General features: G+C 40.5%; 1 protein-coding gene across 5 annotated transcripts in view; it reads left to right on the top strand.

Annotated features, from left to right (window-relative positions):
• Positions 1-20,814, top strand: part of LOC117025761 (nuclear body protein SP140-like) — a 90,886-nt gene that overhangs the window by 40,918 nt on the left and 29,154 nt on the right. For 3 of the 5 annotated variants that reach the window (XM_033111924.1, XM_033111925.1, XM_033111923.1), the window contains 5 exons: positions 5,516-5,581; positions 13,931-13,987; positions 14,815-14,868; positions 18,786-18,851; positions 20,536-20,607. In XM_033111924.1, coding sequence (XP_032967815.1) covers positions 5,516-5,581; positions 13,931-13,987; positions 14,815-14,868; positions 18,786-18,851; positions 20,536-20,607 — 315 coding nt within the window. The remainder of the gene's footprint in view (positions 1-5,515; positions 5,582-13,930; positions 13,988-14,814; positions 14,869-18,785; positions 18,852-20,535; positions 20,608-20,814) is intronic. The other 2 variants (XM_033111927.1, XM_033111926.1) reach the window with 2 other exon arrangements.

Below are 20,814 nucleotides of genomic sequence, written 5' to 3'. Positions count from 1 at the left end.
GGGACTTTACAGACATAATTAAGGGTGGGGCCTTGAAAGGGGTGATTATCCTCGATATCTGGGTGCAGTCAGTATAATCAAACGGGCCTTAATTCTTTCGCTGCGTTAATTGATTTCAAGTTTTTTTTCCAAAATGTGTCAGAAATCCACAAAAACCAAAAAGTTGATATATTTTGACTTTTTTATGCATTTAATGCTAACAATTTGAGGTGCTTTGTATATAAATGATATTATCTTTATGTATAAAAATTTTCTATTGTTATTCATTCTTGTAAAACACAAAAATAAACAAAAGTGTACATCTGCTTCCCTAAACTTCCTTTCTGGAACACTGACAGGTTTCTTTATATTTCACTTTTGAGTGATAATTCTCAAAACAAGGAACAACACACATTGCTGGATTTCCAGGACACGTAGCACAATAGTACGTGGTTTGTTTTTGTTTGCAAACACCTTTCCCGTTTTTTGCACATTGTGAGGACATAATGTTACCCATGCAGCAATTAGGCTGCTTTTTCTCGTCCTCAAATTGCCTGGGAAAATGCCCCTCTGTCAGCCTAATTTCTTTTGGTGCAGACATCCTGCAACCCCTCTTATTTCCATTTCTTCTTGAAAATCCATCTAATAAGCCATCTATGCCTTTGCCCCTGAATTTCTGCTGGCTCAATTTATTGGTAGGGTTTTGAATGTTGTAGCATATGTAGACATTTACTAGAGCCACTTCAATGAGAAAATGCCATATGGTTTGATACCACTTCTTAGACTTCCTTTCAAAAGGATAAGTGGCACAGAGGAGATCAAAACAATTGACTCCACCCATAAGTGAATTGTGCAGAGTTTGAATATTTGGTTTCAACACAGTTCTCGTTCCCGTTTTTTGATGTTGTATGCACTTTCCTGACACCATCATTCCCGACAGTGGAGATCATGTTAACTCTCCCGGTCTCCTGCCAAGTGCAAGCAAGCATTGTTCGATCGTGATTTTCCCACATCCCTGGAGGTCACCACGCTTCAGCTTGCAAATCCTCATATCTGAAGGTAGTCCTCTCCTATTGGCACACAGTGTACCACATGCTACAATGTTTTTCAATCTTATACTCTCAAAAAGTTCTACACTTGAATAAACATTGTCTGTACAAACTACATGTCCCTTGCCTTCAAATCCATTCAGCAACCTGGACACCACCCTTGCTCCCAACCCAGCTTTAATATCTTGAGATGAATCTTTGCCTGTATATACATCAAACCGCAGCAGAAATCCTGTTTGGGAATCACAGAGTGACCACATCTTTATGCCCCACTTTGTACTTTGTGTACTGGGAACATGTTGCTTGAAAAATAAACGCCCCTTGAATTTCAACATGGACTCATCCACACACAATTCCTTATTGCTATTATAGGCAGAAATATATGTAACCTTCACTAAATCTGTTATGGGCTTGATGTTTTCAAGCTGATCAGTCTTTGAAGTTTCATCATCATTATTGGAAAATGAAGGAAGGAATTAATTAGTGGATATTCATCCTTCTAAAAACAGTGTTAAAACCTGGAGTTGAGGCAGCTAATAGGTATCCTGAAAGTATGACTCTAATGTTGGCTTGCACAACAACCCCATCTCAATTTCAACAGCTACAAACGCCTTAGGTGTTTCCTGTTCTTGCGCGTTGACAGCAGCACTCACGGACTTCTGGTGCTGGATTCAAGTGCCTGAGAATATACTCAAACTCCACAGTAGAGGGAAAACGTTTTTGAGCTTGTGGGGTGAACTAGAATGCCGCAGTCAGCCAATGGAAATACTCTTTTTGATATAGCTGACTGTCATGGCAAAGGGGTTAAAATTTGGAGAGCTGTTTCTGGCTGTATTTATCTAAATAAATCTATTCATACTGTTACATTTCCCTTACTTTAAATCAGTATATCATGCACAAGACATTATAATTGTTTAATATTTACCAACTAAACTGTGAAATGTTTCCTTCTTAGAGAAAATTTACCATGAGTGTATCATTTGATAACTTCTGATGAACGCATTGTCCTGTATAATCCAAATACTATCTAGATACAGAACATGACCATCACCCTGGAAAGGACCCTTATGACCTTTCTGGTGTAGCCTTACCCCTCACTCATCAAAGGCAATTACTAGCTACATTTTCCTCAGTATAACTTTATTTGGCTTATTTTAAAACGATTTTATTGTAAAGTTTCTTTCAGTCAGCATAATATTTTGGAGTTTAATCCCTGTTGTTGCATGTATCAGTGGTTTGTTTTGTTATTGCAAAGTAGTGCATATTATGTGAAAACACCGAACACTGTGTATATATTCTCCTATTGATGGACAACACCAGTATTTCCAGTGGTTGGCTTCATATTGGCCAAAAACGCTGCAATGAACATTCTTGCAGAAGTCTTTCCGTGGCTCCACGCCTGCGTATCTGTTGTATAAATCCTAGAAATGAAAGGGCTGGGATATGGGATGGGTGCTTCAGTCCTTTCGTCCCCCAAACCCATGTGGAGGTGATGGGCACACACAGGCCATGCCAAGCTGAGGACTACAATGCTTCAGAAACTGTTTCTATCTGTCAGAAACCCCCACCCAGGCTTAGAACGGGGCTGTTAGCAAGCTCAAAGCTAACCCCTGGGGGAGACATTATCGTACTACCTGGAACTTTAGCAAATCTCTGAGAGAAGGAGGGAGACTTTCTTTCCCGGAATATTTCTAAAGAAGGAGACATTTTCTGTTTCATACTGGTCAGAATACAAACGTGCCCTCTGACCTGGAAGACTATTATCTCTAGTCTCCAAAGGTGTTTGCTATTCAAACATCCTTGAAATGATATTCTGAGACATGTGCAATGCCATGCAAAATTGCCTCCCAACAAATTCATCTCACACATTCTGGCAATTTCCCCAAGAGGACACCACTCCACCAGCCACTCCAATTATTCTGACTAGTGGGGGCTGGGACCACATCCATTTGACTTATTTCCTGCAGCATTTAACAATCTTCACAAACCATAAGCTTTAGATTTCTATGGCACTCCTAACGTGTAGTGCACTATGTTTGCATAAGGACACAAGTGAAAGAAAGCCTGGCTTTCACCTCAGGAGTACAATTCGAAGGGCACATGTGGTGACTCTGGGAGAGAAGCGTTTATAGTTATTGAGGTCCCTTAACGGGACACCCATCAGCCAGGGGAAAGGTGGTCAGTGCCTCCAAAATGGGTCTCTTGCCAGCTGTAAGCATCATAGTTCCTAGATCCATTCATTGTGTCCAGTCCTTGATGTCCAGAGGGGTTTTGCCTAGGATGGACAGAAGCTGGGGTCAGCCCGTTTTCTCGTGTGTGCTGAGGAATGGCAGACTCCCATGGTGGGAGAGCTGTTCCAGGGCGTTTTCCTTCTGGAAGAAGGATTCAGGACAGTTCTGAAAGACAGATACTGTGAATGCTTCTCCATCCATTGTATGTCCTACGGTATACGGTGTCGCTTCCTCAGATGCCTGGATGTTTGCTCTTCCTTTACTGCCACAAATTCTGTGTGTGCCATTCCAGTGGCTGTCATTTCATCTTTCTCTCCCAATCATTTTATTGTCACTGAGACCTTTCATCCAGGAGGACCAGCTATAAGCAGACAAAGGCAATTTCATAAAATATAACCAGACTTAAATCTGAACCCCCTCGGCACTCCGAGCTTGTGCCCTCCACGCTGGCTCGGGAAAGAAGGAGGCCGCATTCCCAGGGATGCAGGACAGAATCCTGAATTTTCTGAGCCGGTCTGCATAACAGTTTATTCCCTCACCTCTTTTGTCCTGATCAGGTGCAGGAGGGAGCTGATCCCTTTCTGGGCACAGCTGCCTCGGTGAGCAAAGAGCCTCACAGAGGTGTGTGGACAGGAGGAGGTGAGGGTCCCTGGGTCAGACAACCGGTGCATTGGGAGTGGCTTTTGATAAAGGGCACACCATGCTCAGATCGCACATGGCCCTGCCAGCCGTGCTTATGACACCAGTGAGTGTCTCGGGTCACAATGGTGTGGGCGGAGTCAGTTGGTCTAAACTGAAGTGTGGACTGTGTGGATGCCCCACCCACAGCCCCAAGAGGGGCTTGAGGCCGATCAGTGTGGCAGGAGCAGTCAGGCAAAGCCCCTTGTGATGGGGCTCCCTGGCCATGGGAGTAATGCCTCCTCTGCTTCTAGCAGGAGTCAGGAGCCTGGCGCTCAGCCAGAGCCCCGGCAGGAGAATGACGGTGTCAGCCTCCATCAGCAGAGACCAGGCGCTGGGCATTCTCAGGAGGGGCCCGGACCAGTGAATGAGCACACAGTTCATTGCCACAATTGCGTCTTGAGAGACAGGTGCCTTTACTCTGCCAGTCTGTAGTTTTCTATGTGGCAGACGAAGCATCTAGGATACGAGCAGTAGACCAGTCTCTGACTCCTGCCAGTCAGGAGACTGACCGCATCTGCTTTTGGTTCTTCAAAACTGGTCCTGATGGCAAGCAGCCACAGCAGCCCAGTGGACATCGGCCGTTAGCTCAGCCAGGTGTAAGGGCACCTGGCCCAGACCACCGGGGCAATCTTGGTGAATTGAGGCCCGCGGGAGGCTGAGGTTTGCTTCACACTGTGAAGGGTAATTGGTCTACTTAACACCGTTTAGTCCCTCTCCTCTCGGATGACCAATGGCCGGGTGCCATTGGCCGAAGTCCCCGCATGTTGAGTATCCCATTTCCATTGGAAGAGCCAGGCTTTCAGGCCCTTCGTGCTCTAAGTCTCAGAGCTGGATTGACCCACCTCAAAATGGGAATCTCAGGTGGGCGAGTCCCAGGCCTCGGTCCATGAATTGGGGCTTCACTCCCAGCGGTAATAATGGAACAGCTGGCTGTTATGATCTTCACAATAATGATAACAAGATATGATCTCTGTTTACTCAATGCCAATGGTCCTCTCACGTTCACATGTTTTCATATCATTTCCTCAAAAGCAGTAACACAGCACAGAAACCCGCTGTGGTTCTTTAAGTCCTCCTGGAATGCCAGGCACTAGATTCAATACAACTGAGAGGATTTGTGTTGCAACTGCAAGAGTACAGAGATTGTTTCATGTAAACTGTCCCATGAAATTGAGTGTCTCCCAGTTCCAGCACAGTATGTTATCCACGACGTTACTCAGCCAGGAGTGGGTCTCCTCAGTGCACATTTGAAAATATAGAAAACGCTTGAAAAGGCAACATATTGATATATAACTACAATTATCATTCAGCCTGAAGCACCATCTGGAGTTTATTTTCTTATTTTTTAAAAAAGATTTCAAATGCAGGTCATCTCTTATTGTCTCCTAAGTCTACGCACAGTAAAAAAGAACTCGATAATTAACCTCACGTTGCTACACTGGCAGTTAAGAATTTTGCCCCATTTTTATGGACCGAAGTTTGAAAAAACTGCTTGAACACCACTGACCTATAAGCTTTGAGAATTATATTCACAGCTCTGAATGACTAAGTTTATTTTATTTTATTTTTTTGTAGAAAAAAAGAAAGGTCATTCTTGGTCAAGAAATAAAAGGAAGTGTCAGAGTTACATACGTCAAAAAGGTAAGCAGGGAAAGTGAAGTAGTCACACCTTTTGAGTTTGTCATGGCACTGCTTCTGTGTCCATGTGACCTGTAGTCTCCTGAGGGGATTGATAGTTTCCCAGCTACTAGGTCAGCTAGGATAGAGGCTAAGGCCCTGTAACAAAGGAGCTGGAAAATGCAGTGGCTTCAACAAAATGGTTTATTTCTCATACACGTAATTGTCCAGAGCTGAGTGACCCAGGACTAATAGAGAAGCACTGCCAGCCTAAGTATGTGGCTTCTTTCCTGGGCCGGGAAATGTTTATTCATTTGGAAAGATGTTCCGAAGAAGGCTAAATGACGAAAGCAGACTGTACCTGTGTGTGTGTGTGTGTGTGTGTGTGTGTGTGTGTGTGTGTGTGTATCCGTGTGTGTGCGTATCCGTGTGTGTGCACATGCTCATGTGGTAAAAAAATATGTTTTATGTACATATATATTTGTGAAAATATGTTTATATATGTTTAAATGCTTATTTATACATATTTACCAATCTATATATAGACACACAGATATAGATATATAGAACAATCAATGGCAGTTCATCCATAAAAAGATATGCAGTGGTTATGTAGTCATTGAAATATAGATGATGTTTATGTGTTTGTGTTTTTTAAACGTGTGTCTATATTTAAAATAGTAAACATGTTCAACTATTGTAATGAAGAAATATTATTCAAATAGTAACATATGCCACAAAAAAGTCCAAGAGTATATTTTTGAACAAATTAATTTCCAGCTGGTGATGTAATCATACAACTTTTATTTTCTAATTTTTCAGTAATGTATGTGTATTACTTCTAATCAGATACCTGAAATCTTGTGTAGTTTAGGAGTTGTTAAGGAACTCCTTTCTTCTAGACAATGAGGGCAAGACTTGATTTCTCACATGATTACCCATTTTGAATCAGAAAATCTGTGAAATAAGATTTTAGTGTCCAACAAAAAATTATTAATTTTCACCAACCTGCATATCTTATGTTCTCAACAATTTACATGGCTGGCCTGGTGGTCAATGTGTATATTTTTGTTTAAAGAAAAAAAAAGTGGTTATATCCATTTTAAGAACAGTTATTTTCAAAATACCAAATATAGGGATCTAGTCATTATAACATTTTCATTTAGGTCTATGTGTCAGTAGATCAATTCTAAACCGCCTCTTTCCAAAGTACAATGAAATATTGCATGTAATTTTAAAGTTGTCCAGAATATTCTAGAAACCTGAGATTCCTTGCCATTAACTTGCTTTGTCTGAGTGTAGCGTGAAGGTGTTCAAATTGAATGTTGTGTTCTTTCACTTGCTTTTGGCCTCTCAGGTCAGCTGCTGTTGTGCCCAGCTCTGTATTTTTCATGCTTATCCCTAGAGAGCAGGAAAGCTGCTGGCCAATGGGTTTCAAGTAGAAGGAAGGTGAAAATGACTCTGCAGGATCCTGCCAAGATTAGGCATATGATAAAGTTTGTGCCACTTCCATTTTGCCTCGCGGGTCAATACAATGTTTGCTAAGGTTTTGAGGAACAGAGATCCTCCTTAATTTTTTACTAGTCAAGTTTACCAGTCAATTTGAGAAATATGAAATTTAGAAAATGAATCTCTTTGGAGCCAGTGTTGCAAAATGTTTGCATTTATATCATAGCTTGTATATATTCAGTGCCTACAATTTTCCTCTGAGTTTTACCTGCTTTTCATGGAAATCCCTTTACCTTACATCATTGGTTCATTAAAATGTCAGGAATTGGTAAATTTTTTGCATTACTTAGGATGAGTAGTGTGGAAAATGTTTCTGCATGGGATCCTTTTAACCCCAGCCAGCACCACCAAATGGTGGTCATTGTATGGTGGTCATTGAACACTGAAGGAAGGAAATTGTCTTTCTGCCCTAGAAAACAAAACACATCTGAATGACAGCAGCCATTGTCATTCACATTCACAGGTGCACATTCACAGCCAATTAACTTACAAATTGAGGCATGTTCTCTGCTGTCACATCTATCAAGTCAATTCTTAGTTACTGTTTGAAACTAAGGTTTTGGAGGACTCAATTCTACCCATTACTCTGCCTCAGCCTCTTCTGTTGGTTGTGGTAGACAGAATTCCACACAGGGAAAAGAACGAAAGTGCTGCACAAAAATTCCATTAGCTTTATGGGAACTGTTAGTATGTTATCTCTAGCTATATATTGCTCTTTCCTAGGAATATTTGTGTTTCCCTGGTCAGCACGGGATCATAATCTTTCGTTTATGTATTGTCTACTGAGAATAAATTTATCAGTTAAGCTGGCATAACCTACTTTATATCATCATCATTATTTTCTTTGCTCAAATGTTTTGAATTTTTTATTTTATAATAGGACTAACTCATGGCTTCAGAAGTTCGAGTCTCTTTGGGGATTTGATTTGTTTCCTACTTTGTGAACAACTCTCAGAGATGGAGTACAGTAGGGTTTAAGCTGATTCTTACGATCAGCTGAGTCTTTATATAGGAAGTTTGTAGCACCCTTGTCCTGAATGCTTATCAGTAGATATCAGACTAATATTTGTTAAGACTATTTATTCTTGATTAAAATTAATTTAGAAGCATAATTGCAAGTAAAGCCATTATTTTTTTCCCTGGAGTTATCTTAGGATGGCATATTCACAAATTCTTCAAACTGGCTACACTAGAAATATTTTGGAAGAACTGAATTAAAAAGCTCATGTGGTGATCATTCTGCATGAAGATAGTCTAGGAAATTTGTTATTAGTTGTAAAAAGTACACTATGGAGAAGCCAGACATTTCAAATATTGAATTAGTAAATAAAAAAGCTAAATTAACAAGAATAAAGAATGAAAGTGCAAAGGAGAATGTGACAATGTATGTGACATCCAGGAAAGTCTTATTCTGATGATCTCGAGGGGAAGCAGTCTACTTTGTGCAGTGTCTGCACGTTCTGAGGATCTTTGGGTTGTAAAACTACATCAAATAATTCATTTCATATCCACTTTTTATATAAGTACCTGAAGAGATTTAGATCCTATTTGTTTCTATAACATTCAGAAGTTGGGACCTACTCAAACAAAGCATATTGGCTTTCTGTTTTTGCAATGTGATACATCCTAGAGAAGGCCCAAGTTCAGTTAGTTGAGATGGTTTTGCTTTCTGTCAGAGAGTGGACCCTACAAGGGCATCTAGAACAGTCATTGCATAACCAGCCTGGTATTTTTATTTTATTTTATTTGTTTTTTTGTTTTACTTTATTTTTATTTCAGAGAAGACATATCACCAAACAATATTAAGTCAGGATTCAGTATGATAGTATACAAAATAACTTTTCTGCAAGTGGACATTGGAAATAAAATTCTAGGGTTTTCCTTCACTGTGTGAGAATTACAGAGTTGCTGGAAGAAGAGTCTTTTGCCTGTACAGGATGATAGAAGAAAAAGAAAGTAATGATATTTCACAAATAGTTAATTGAAGGGCAGATAACTTGAATGCTTTCAATTAGCAATACAATTATACAGTATGCAATCTATCATATGTAAAGATGATCCAAGTTCAAAATCTAAAAAAGCTTGAACTAATGGCCATTGGCAATTGCTTCGAGGCAACCAGGATAAGCTGTGACTACTAGAAATGGGCTTTTGATGTCTGCCATGTATTGAACTAATACCCCTAGAGCAGGGGTGTCCAAACTTTTTTCAACGTTTTTTACCAAGGGCCATATGCGGTAAAATACACAAATAGCCGGGCCACTCACTCGAGGAGAGGTACATGTTGCCTCACTTGGTTTACTTAAGTAAACTAAATATATTTTTGGAATTTGCTGTGGGCCAATTAAAAATGGATTGTAGGCTGCAGTTGGCCCGCGGGCCACAGTTTGGACACCCCTGCCCTAGAGCATGGCCAATTTTCTTATGTACATATAAAATAAAAGGATTATGATAATTTGGGGGATCCAGTGCAGATGGCTGTTGAAGGAGTGTTTTGAGACCATGAAGGTCTTTTCAATTTCTATGTTCTATGAGAGTGGCTCTAAGATATTTGGTGTAGTCAAATGTAGGGAGACTTACAGAAAAGTTTGACACCCATGGTCTTCAACACCCAGTTAATTCTAGACATCTTCTTATTTGTCTTTTAGTAATTGGCTGTGGGTATTTTGCATACTTTGTAACATTACATAATGTTTTTCTTCAGCCAATAGATCGTAGCTGAAAAAATTGACTTGTTTTACAAACCTGGAGTTTTTCCGTAGAAGTTTTATATGAGTATATTTTTTTCTTTTTTTCTTTTTTTTTTTTTTTTGACTAGCTCAGTGACTAGATCAAAAATTATCTAGACCTATAAGAGTATAAGAAAAGGTGATCTATATGTTGGATCAGAGAGGATGCACAAATGAACTTTATATCCCTTAGGTCTTATTTAAGACTTTGAAAAAAGGATGTCTGTGATAGTTTTTCATTGTTACATAACAAATCACCACAACCTTAGTGGCTTAGCACTAGACCAATGTATTATCTCACAGTTCCTCAGGTTGCAAATCTGGATGGGTTCAACACAGTTCTCTACTTAGGGTCTCACAGGGCTGAAATCAAGATGTCCACCAGGCACTCTTAAATGGATTTATCCAAGTTGTCGACAGAATCCAGGCCCTTGTGGTTGTAGGACTGAGATCCCAGTTTTGTTGCCAATAGTTGGCCAGGAATCATTCTTAGCTCCTAGAGGCCACTCACTTTCTTTGACATGTGGCCCCTACATCTTCAATCCAGTGATAGCCTGAGGTTTTTCTCAATCCTTCTCAATCTTCTTTGAATCTGGTATTCTCTTTTGATACCACCTGGAGGAAAAAACTCTGCTTTTAAAGGGCTCATGTAATTAGCATAAGCCAACCAGGATAATTTTCTTTTCTTTATTTTATTTTTTGACGCTTACAAAATCTTTTCCTTTTTTTCTTTCAGTTTTATTGAGATATAATTGACACACAGCACTGTATCAGATTAAGGTATAGAGCACAATAACTTGACTTACATATACTGTGAATTTACCACAATAAGTTCAGTTAACATCGTCTCATATAGCTATACACAAAAAAAGAAATTTTTATCCCTGTAATGACATTTAGAATATACTCTTAGCAATTTTCAAATATACCATACAGTAGTATTAACTATAGTCACCATATTGTACATTACATTCCTGGTACTTACGTCTCTTTTAACTGGAAGTATGTACCTTTTGACTACCTACGGCCAATTTCCTGACCCCTTATCCCCCATTTCCGGTAACTACAAATCTGATCCTTTTCTATTCCTTTGTTTTTTTTTTTGTTGTTGTTGTTTGTTTAAGACTCCACATTTAATTGACTTCACGCTGTATTGCTCATTCTCTGTATGATTTATTTCACTTTTCATATGCCCTCAATGTTCATCAGTGGCAGGATTTCCTTTCTTTTTACAGCTGAATAACATTCTATTATGTATATATGTACAAATATGTATCTCATTTTCTTTATCTAGTCATCTAGATAAAGGTGGACACATAGGTTGTTTCCATGTTTTGGCTATTGTAACGAATGCTGCAATGAACTTGGAGGCGCAAGTATTTCCTTGACAAAGGTATTTTCTTCCTTTGGATATGTACCCAGAAGCAGAATTGCTGCATCATATGGTAGTTCTAGTTTTAATTTTTTGAGGATGCTTCTTACTGCTTTCTACAGTGACTCTACCAATTTACAGTCCTACCTAGAGTGCTCAAGGGTTCTCTTTTCTTTACATCTTTACCAGCATTGGTATCTCTTGTCTTGATAATCTATTTTATTCTTAACATCATTTCTGCATTATAACATAACCTACAAATGGGATAATATATCATGATATTCACAGTCCCCGTGTTGAGGGAAGGAAATCTTGGAGGGTCCTTTTAGAACTCTGCCTACCATAATGAGGCTTAAGTAAATCTCTAGAAAATAGCGGTCCATATGAGTATTGATTTTGCCAAGCAAATAATACAAGCTATCATTATCAACTGGGGCATCAAACAAAGCTGAGCATAAATATATTAAAGAAAAGATTTGGTTTTAGAAAAGAATGTAGTAATTGGGTTAGGCACTACAAGGAAATGAGATATGCCTATTTTGTTTATTGCCTGCAGATCTTGAATCATGCCTAGTATAGATACACTTCCATACAGATCAATCATAAATTTATCACGTGTAAAGAATTTTTGAGGAATTCTGAAGTCAGTCCTTCTTTAGTACATTTAATCTGGTAGTTTCATTATTAGAATAGATCCCTATCTATTAAATATACAGGTTTATTTTTTTCTTTAAAGAAAGAAAGTGTTAGATAATGGTCTGAAAGTAACAGCTGGTTGGCAAATGGTAACTTTGGGGATTTCCACTCTTTTTAAATAGAAGTACTATCAAAGGTAGTATTTGTTAGAAGTTAGAAGTTCCCCCTTGAAACCCAAAGTCATCTTTCATGAGGTTTTGTCATTTATTAACATAAGTGCAAGGGTTAAAATCAGACTGAGAGTACAAAGAGGAAGTAGAGTTCTGCCAGTGGGAGAGTGCAGCTTTGGCAAAGACAAGCTCGTGACGAACCGCAAAGGGGCCACAATACTCCGCCATAAGTGTGAATGGTCTCCTGCATGTGAACAGAGTACGGGGTTCACCCACCAAGCAGAGACTGAAATGTGGACATGTGATCAATTACATGGTAATAGTTGACTCAGGTTATGTGCTAAACAAAATGATTTTCTTTGACAAATTGACAAACTATGAAGTGCCTTCATGAAGGTTTTGGTCAGGTATTTAAGACAAAGTGTGAGCAAGTATCTTTGTACAAACTGGCTCCTTTCCTGTCTAATGGATACACACACCCATTAATTCGTCTTTGGGGCTGACGTGGATAGGGGACTTATCAGGTCTATGCCTCCATCCATTTGCTTTGCATTACTTCTTAAATTCAGGAAGCACAGACAAAACAGTGAAAATAAACACACATGAGACTATGCTTTCTAAAAATATATAAAAGGGAGTGAGAGTAAATGTAGTCATGGAAGAATGAGCACATTAACGGAATATTTGCTAAATGCTGCACCTCCAAACCAAGTGTCTGACTACTCTGTATCTAACTGCACACATACATATTTAAATAATAAGATAATTTCAGGACTGAGAGCTCACGAAACACATCAGATTCACTTGACACTGGATCAGGAAGACAATCTGAGTTGGGCACAAGAGGCCGGGAATTTACACGTTTGGTCCAGGAGTCTCGCAGGACCTTCCTAAGTAAGAGTCTTCAAGATGATGTTGGTGGGAACTCCATCTTGAAGGAATAGCCCATCACGCAATACCTGAAGCTAAAACAGGAATGTATTGCTTACTTAGCAAGGCGTACGGTGGGAGGAGGCACCATGCTTATTGGACACAATTTCTTTAAAAATGGAAGCTTGATTATATATAGAGTTTTGAAAAGCACGTGGTTCAGGGACTGCAGACTTTCAGATACAGGAGTGATTCTGAATAGGCTCCATTTAGCCCCAGGCACAGGCTTTCTGGAGTGTGGCTGTTGCTGATTGGCTGATTTCAGAAGTGTAAGTCTGCCACTGATTAGCAGGCTTTAAATGCAGTTAGTGATATCAGTAGTCATTGGCCAATGGAGATGAGTTTAAAAGTGGTTCTGGTAGTTTCTTTTACAGTTTTTAAAGAACAGGTAGTTTGTTCCTGGAAAAGTCATATCTTTTTATTGTATTTTTAGGGCTACAAGAGGAAAAAAAAAAAGTAGAGGAAGCAGAATGAGGTAGAAACCATGCGACCATGCGAAAAGCATGGCTCTGGAGGTTCCCAGATATGATGACTGGAGCAGGTCTGTTTTTCTGAGGAGCAGTTCATCGTAGCTCAGCGTGTAGATGTGCAGCACAGGAACACCAGGAAAGTTTCCCTAATTACTGTCTCAGGATCCATGGACAGTACATTTCTTGTTTCTCTTTAGTGTCTGTTGAACTAGAAGCTCCCCAATCGAATACAGAAGGAGATTCAGAAGTGCTTAACCCCAGTCTACTATCCTTTGATGGACAAGGTAACTAAGACTTAAAAAATAATAAAAATGGAAACAGAGTTCTGACAAAGAGAAAAAGAGAGGAAAGAGGGAGACTTAAAGGAAGGGTCAGATCTACGGAAGATCAACAAAAGATTTCAGAGGAAGAAGTGGAATACGGGGATCAACAAAGTTACAGAAAAGAGGATCATTGAGGGAACTGATAGGTCTTCATAAACCGTAATTTTGGTCCAGGAGCAGAGCTACCAGCATGTGGTAATGAGATGTGTTTTTATGTTATGTGCTTCTCAAAAGATGTGCCGGGAGGTTCAGAAGCAAGGCCTGAATGTAGCCCAGCACGTGACACAACAGGTAAGTATGTGGAAGAGTCAGGGGCTGGGGGTGGATCCACAGGTACCACAGACCCCAGGTAGGCGGGTGGCGGGTGGCAGGTGGTCCAGTCCATCCCACTATCCTTTTTGTGACCCTTTTGGGAACAGCAGGGGGGCAAGGGATCATTATGAAGTGGTGTTAATGGATCCACCCTGTTGGTTATATATGAATGATGTAGGAGAAATACACTCTTAAAATGGCAGTATCTGGTTTACTATATTAGAATATTAGTAATAAGCCTTGTATTTATACAGTGATTTCCATCCCTGTCACACCCAACAGTCTTGGAAACTGAAAAAAGTCAAAGTGTACTTCTGCTAGTAGATAATAGTGTCATTTTTGTCACAACCTTAGAAAGAAAGGCCTCAAAGAGCAAGTGATCCTGCCACTTAATTGTCAGTAGGGGAGACTTCAGATCAGGTACTCTTCACCCAGCACTAAGAATGATGGATGTCCTTCGGAATGTCACTAATTTACATAGTTACAGACTTTGCACATGAGATCTTATTTAATCCTCACAAAAATATCTTAAGACCTGAGCAGGATAGGCCACCTGTTACTATGCATGAGTAATCTGAAGTATGTAGGTATTTAAGAGTCATTTTCAAAGTCCCACTGAAAGATAAAGGAAGTCGTAGGGCCCATCCTACGTTTCAACTTAGTAGATTTTTGTTCTTTTAGGAGGAAGAAAAAAAGATAATCCAAACATTTTTATACTCTCAAGCCTCTGTACTATGAATGATCCTAGGATTTGTAAGTTGTATTGATTTATTTCTAGTTTCTCACCAACACCTATTATTTTCTAGATACTGTGGATCTTGAGAACAACTCGACTTTGGATAAACCCAAGAGGAAAAGAAGTAAGAATGCATATGATTTTGCTTTTCTTTTGATGTGAAAATGACTTTTTTAATGCCAGAGTTTTATTATTCTTACTCACAATAATAAAGTATAACGATATGATGATCCCTGGGAAATGTCCGTATCCTAATCTCTAGAACCTAAGGTGTTATCTTCCAGAACTAAAGAGACTTTACAGACATAATTAAGGGAGGGACCTTGAAAAGGGTGATTATCCTCGAAATCTGGGTGTAGTCAGTATAATCAAACGGGCTTTAGAAATTGGAGAGCTGTTTCTGGCTGTATTTATCTAAATAAATCTATTCATACTGTTACATTTCCCTTACTTTAAATCAGTATATAATGCACAAGACATTGTAAATGTTTAATATTTGCCAACTAAACTGTGAAATGTTTCCTTTTGAGAGAAAATTTACCATGAAATATACAAATATTAAGTGTATCATTCGATGCCTTCTGATGAATGCATTGTCCTGTATAATACAAATACTATCTAGACACCGAACATGACAATTACCCTGGAAAGGCCCCTTATGACCTTTCTGGTATATCCTTACCCTCATTCACCGAGGCAATTACTATTTTTGTTTTTTCATGATAACTTAATATGGCCTGTGTTAAAACTATTTTATTGTAAAGTTTCTTTCAGTCAGCATAATGTTTGGAGATTTAGCCACCTGGTTGCATGTAACAGTTTGATTATTTTATTGAAAAGCAGTGCATATTATGTGAATATACCAAACACGGTGTATATATTCTCCTATTGATGGACAACACCAGTATTTCCAGTTGTTGGCTTCATATTGGCCAAAAACGCTGCAATGAACATTCTTGCAGAAGTCTTTCTGTGGCTCCACGCCTGCATATCTGTTGTATAAATCCTAGAAATGAAAGGGCTGGGATATGGGATGGGTGCTTCAGTCCTTTCGTCCCCCAAACCCATGTGGGGGTGATGGGCACACACAGGCCATGCCAAGCTGAGGACTACAATGCTTCAGAAACTGTTTCTAACTGTCAGAAACCCTCAGGCTTAGAAGGGGGCTCTTAGCAAGCTCAAAGCTAACCCCTGGGGGAGACATTATCGTACTACCTGGAACTTGAGCAAATCTCCTCTGAGGGAAGGAGGGAGACTTTCTTTCCTGGAATATTTCTAAAGAGGGAGACGTTCTCTGTTTTATGTTCGTCAGGAAACAAATGTGCCCTCTGACCTAGAGTGCTTTATTATCTCTAGTTTCCAAGACAATTCACTAGTCAAACATCCTTGAAATGATATTCTAAGGCATGTGGAATGCCATGGAGAATTGCCTCCTAACAAATTCATCTCACACAGCACATTCTGGCAGTTTCCCCATGAGGACACCACTCCACCAGCCACTCCAATTATTCTGACCAATGGGGGCTGGGACCACATCCATTTGACTTACTCCCTGCAGCATTTAACAAACTTCACAAACCATAAGCTTTAGATTTCTATGATACTCCTAACGTGTAGTGCACTATGTTTGCATGAGGACATAAGTGAAAGCCTGGCTTTCACCTCAGGAGTACAATTCGAAGGGCACATGTGGTGACTCTGGGAGAGAAGCATTTATAGTTATTGAAGTCACCTAACAGGACACCCATCAGCCAGGGGAAAGGTGGACAGTGCCTCCAAAATGGGTCTCTTGCCAGCTGTAAGCATCATAGTTCCTAGATCCATTCATTGTGTCCAGTCCTTGATGTCCAGAGGGCTTTTGCCTGGGATGGACAGAAGCTGGGGTCAGCCCGTTTTCTCGTGTGTGCTGAGGAATGGCAGACTTCCATGGTGGGAGAGCTGTTCCAGGGCGTTTTCCTTCTGGATTCAGGACAGTTCTGGATTCAGGATTCAGGACAGTTCTGAAAGACAGATGTGACATAGGGTGTGCGGTGTCCCTTCTTGAGATGCCTGGATGTTTGCTCTTCCTTTTCTGCCACAAATTCTGTGTGTGCCATTCCAGTGGCTGTCATTTCATCTTTCTCTCCCAATCATTTTATTGTCACTGAGATCTTTCATCCAGGAGGACCAGCTATAAGCAGACAAAGGCAATTTCATAAAATATAACCAGACTTAAATCTGAATCCCCTCGGCACTCCGAGCTTGTGCCCTCCACGCTGGCTCGGGAAAGAAGGAGGCCGCATTCCCAGGGATGCAGGACAGAATCCTGAATTTTCTGAGCTGGTCTGCATAACACCGTTTATTCCCTCACCTCTTTTGTCCTGATCAGGTGCAGGAGGGAGCTGATCCCTTTCTGGGCACAGCTGCCTCGGTGAGCAAAGAGCCTCACAGAGGTGTGTGGACAGGAGGAGGTGAGGGACCCTGGGTGAGACAACCGGTGCGTTGGGAGTGGCTTTTGATAAAGGGCACACCATGCTCAGAGTGCACATGGCCCTGCCAGCGTGCTTATGACACCAGTGAGTGTCTCGGGTCACAATGGTGTGGGCGGAGTCAGTTGATCTAAACTGAAGTGTGGACTGTGTGGATGCCCCACCCACAGCCCCAAGAGGGGCTTGAGGCCGATCAGTGTGGCAGGAGCAGTCAGGCAAAGCCCCTTGTGATGGGGCTCCCTGGCCATGGGAGTAATGCCTCCTCTGCTTCTAGCAGGAGTCAGGAGCCTGGCGCTCAGCCAGAGCCCCGGCAGGAGAATGACGGTGTCAGCCTCCATCAGCAGAGACCAGGCGCTGGGCATTCTCAGGAGGGGCCCGGACCAGGGAATGAGCACACAGTTCATTGCCACAATTGCGTCTTGAGAGACGTGCCTTTACTCTGCCAGTCTGTAGTTTTCTATGTGGCAGACGAAGCAGGTAGGCCATGTGCTGGAGACCAGTCTCTGACTCCTGCCAGTCAGGAGACTGACCACATCTGCTTTTGGTTCTGCAAAGCTGGCCCTGATGGCAAGCAGCCACAGCAGCCCAGTGGACATCGGCCGTTAGCTTAGCCAGGTGTCAGGGCACCTGGCCCAGACCACTGGGGCAATCTTGGTGAATTGAGGACCGCGGGAGGCTGAGGTTTGCTTCACACTATGAAGGGTAATTGGTCTACTTAACACCGTTTAGTCCCTCTCCTCTCGGATGACCAATGGCCGGGTGCCATTGGCCGAAGTCCCCGCATGTTGAGTATCCCATTTCCATTGGAAGAGCCAGGCTTTCAGGCCCTTCGTGCTCTAAGTCCCAGAGCTGGGTTGACCCACCTCAAAATGGGAATCTCAGGTGGGCGAGTCCCAGGCGTCGGTCCATGAATTGGGGCTTCACTCCCAGCGGTAATAATGGAACAGCTGGCTGTTACGATCTTCACAATAATGATAACAAGATATGATCTCTGTTTACTCAATGCCAATGGTCCTCTCACGTTCACATGTTTTCATATCATTTCCTCAAAAGCAGTAACACAGCACAGAAACCCACTGTGGTTCTTTAAGTCCTCCTGGAATGCCAGGCACTAGATTCAATACAACTGAGAGGATCTGTGTTGCAACTGCAAGAGTACAGAGATTGTTTCATGAAAACTGTCCCATGAAATTGAGTGTCTCCCAGTTCCAGCACAGTATGTTATCCATGACGTTACTCAGCCAGGAGTGGGTCTCCTCAGTGCACATTTGAAAATACAGAAAACGCTTGAAAAGGCAACATATTGATATATAACTACAATTATCATTCAGCCTGAAGCACCATCTGGAGTTTATTTTCTAATTTTTTAAAAAAGATTTCAAATGTAGGTCATCTCTTATTGTCTCCTAAGTCTACGCACAGTAAAAAAGAACTCGATAATTAACCTCACATTGCTACCATTTTTATGGACCGAAGTTTGAAAAAACTGCTTGAACACCACTGACCTATAAGCTTTGAGAATTATATTCACAGCTCTGAATGACTAAGTTTATTTTATTTTATTTTTTTGTAGAAAAAAAGAAAGGTCATTCTTGGTCAAGAAATAAAAGGAAGTGGCAGAGTTACATACATCAAAAAGGTAAGCAGGGAAAGTGAAGTAGTCACACCTGTTGAGTTTTTCATGGCACTGCTTCTGTGTCCTTGTGGCCTGTAGTCTCCTGAGGGGATTGAACGTTTCCCAGCTACTAGGTCAGCTAGGATAGAGGCTAAGGCCGCGTAACAAAGGAGCTGGAAAATGCAGTGGCTTCAACAAAATGGTTTATTTCTCATACACGTAGTTGTCCAGAGCTGAGTGACCCAGGAGTAATAGAGAAGCACTGCCAGCCTCAGTATGTGGCTTCTTTCCTGGGCCGAGAAATGTTTATTCATTTGGAAAGATGTTCCAAAGAAGGCTAAATGACGAAAGCAGACTGTACCTGTGTGTGTGTGTGTGTGTGTGTGTGTGTGTGTGTGTGTGTGTGTATGTGTGTCTGTGTATCCGTGTGTGTGCATGTGCTCATGTGGTAAAAAATATGTATGTACATATATATTTGTGAAAATACGTTTATATGTATTTAAATGCTTATTTATACATATTTACCAATCTATATATAGACACACAGATATAGATATATAGAACAATCAATGGCAGTTCATCCATAAAAAGATATGCAGTGGTTATGTAGTCATTGAAATATAGATGATGTTTATGTGTTTGTGTTTTTTAAACATGTGTCTATATTTAAAATAGTAAACATGTTTAACTATTGTAATGAAAAAATATTATTCAAATAGTAACATACGCCACAAAAAAGTCCAAGAGTATATTTTTGAACAAATTAATTTCCAGCTGGTGATGTAATCATACAACTTTTATTTTCTAATTTTTCAGTAATGTGTATGTATTACTTCTAATCAGATCCCTGAAATCTTGTGTAGTTTAGGAGTTGTTTAAGGAACTCCTTTCTTGTAGACAATGAGGGCAAGACCTGATTTCTCACATGATTACCCATTTGAATCAGAAAATCTGTGAAATAAGATTTTAGTGTCCAACGAAAAATTATTAATTTTCACCAACCTACATATCTTATGTTCTCAACAATTTACCTGGCTGGCCTCGTGGTCAATATGTATATTTTTGTTTAAAGAAAAAAAAAAGTGGTTATATCCATTTTAAGAACAGTTATTTTCAAAATACCAAATATAGGGGTCTAGTCATTATAACATTTTCATTTAGGTCTATGTGTCAGTAGATCAATTCTAAACCGCCTCTTTCCAAAGTACAATGAAATATTGCATGTAATTTTAAAGTTGTCCAGAATATTCTAGAAACCTGAGATTCCTTGCCATTAACTTGCTTTCTTGTCTGAGTGTAGCTTGAAGGTGTTCAGATTGAATGTAGTGTTCTTTCACTTGCTTTTGGCCTCTCATGTCAGCTGCTTTTTGCCCAGCTCTATATTTTCCGAGCTTATCCCTAGAGAACAGGAAAGCTGCTGGCCAATGAGTTTCAAATAGAAAGAAGATGAAATGAATCTGCAGGATCCTGCCGAGATTAGGCATACGATAAAGTAAATAAAAATGCCTAATTTAGAAGAATAAAGAATGAAAGCGCAAAGGAGAGTGTGACGATGTATGTTACAACCTAGGCATCCAGGAAAAGTCTCATTCTGATGATCTCGAGGGGAAGCAGTCTAGTCTACTTTGTGCAGTGTCTGCATGTTTTAAGGATCTTTGGGTTGTAAAGATACATCAAATAATTTATTTCATATGCATTTTTTATACAGGTACAAAGCTATCAACACGTGGAAAAGAGAAGTGTTCCTGTGTTATGTGCTTTTCCCAAGATTCACTAGGAGGTATGGAAACAAGGGCTAAAAGTAGCCGAGCATGTGACACAATAGGTGAAGCTGTGCGAGAGTCAGGGGCTGGGGGTGGTTCCACAGGTACCACAGACGCCGGGTACGGTGGTGGCAGGTGATCCAGTCCGTCTCACTATCCTGTTCTCTGCATTTACTCCACCTGACCCTTTGGGAGCAGCATGGGGGCAAGAGATCATTATAAAT

Source organism: Rhinolophus ferrumequinum, chromosome 8 (genome assembly GCF_004115265.2).
Source record: "Rhinolophus ferrumequinum isolate MPI-CBG mRhiFer1 chromosome 8, mRhiFer1_v1.p, whole genome shotgun sequence".
Lineage (NCBI taxonomy): Eukaryota > Metazoa > Chordata > Mammalia > Chiroptera > Rhinolophidae > Rhinolophus > Rhinolophus ferrumequinum.
Note: the sequence above shows the minus strand (reverse complement) of the source record. Positions and strands in the feature narration are given on the sequence as shown.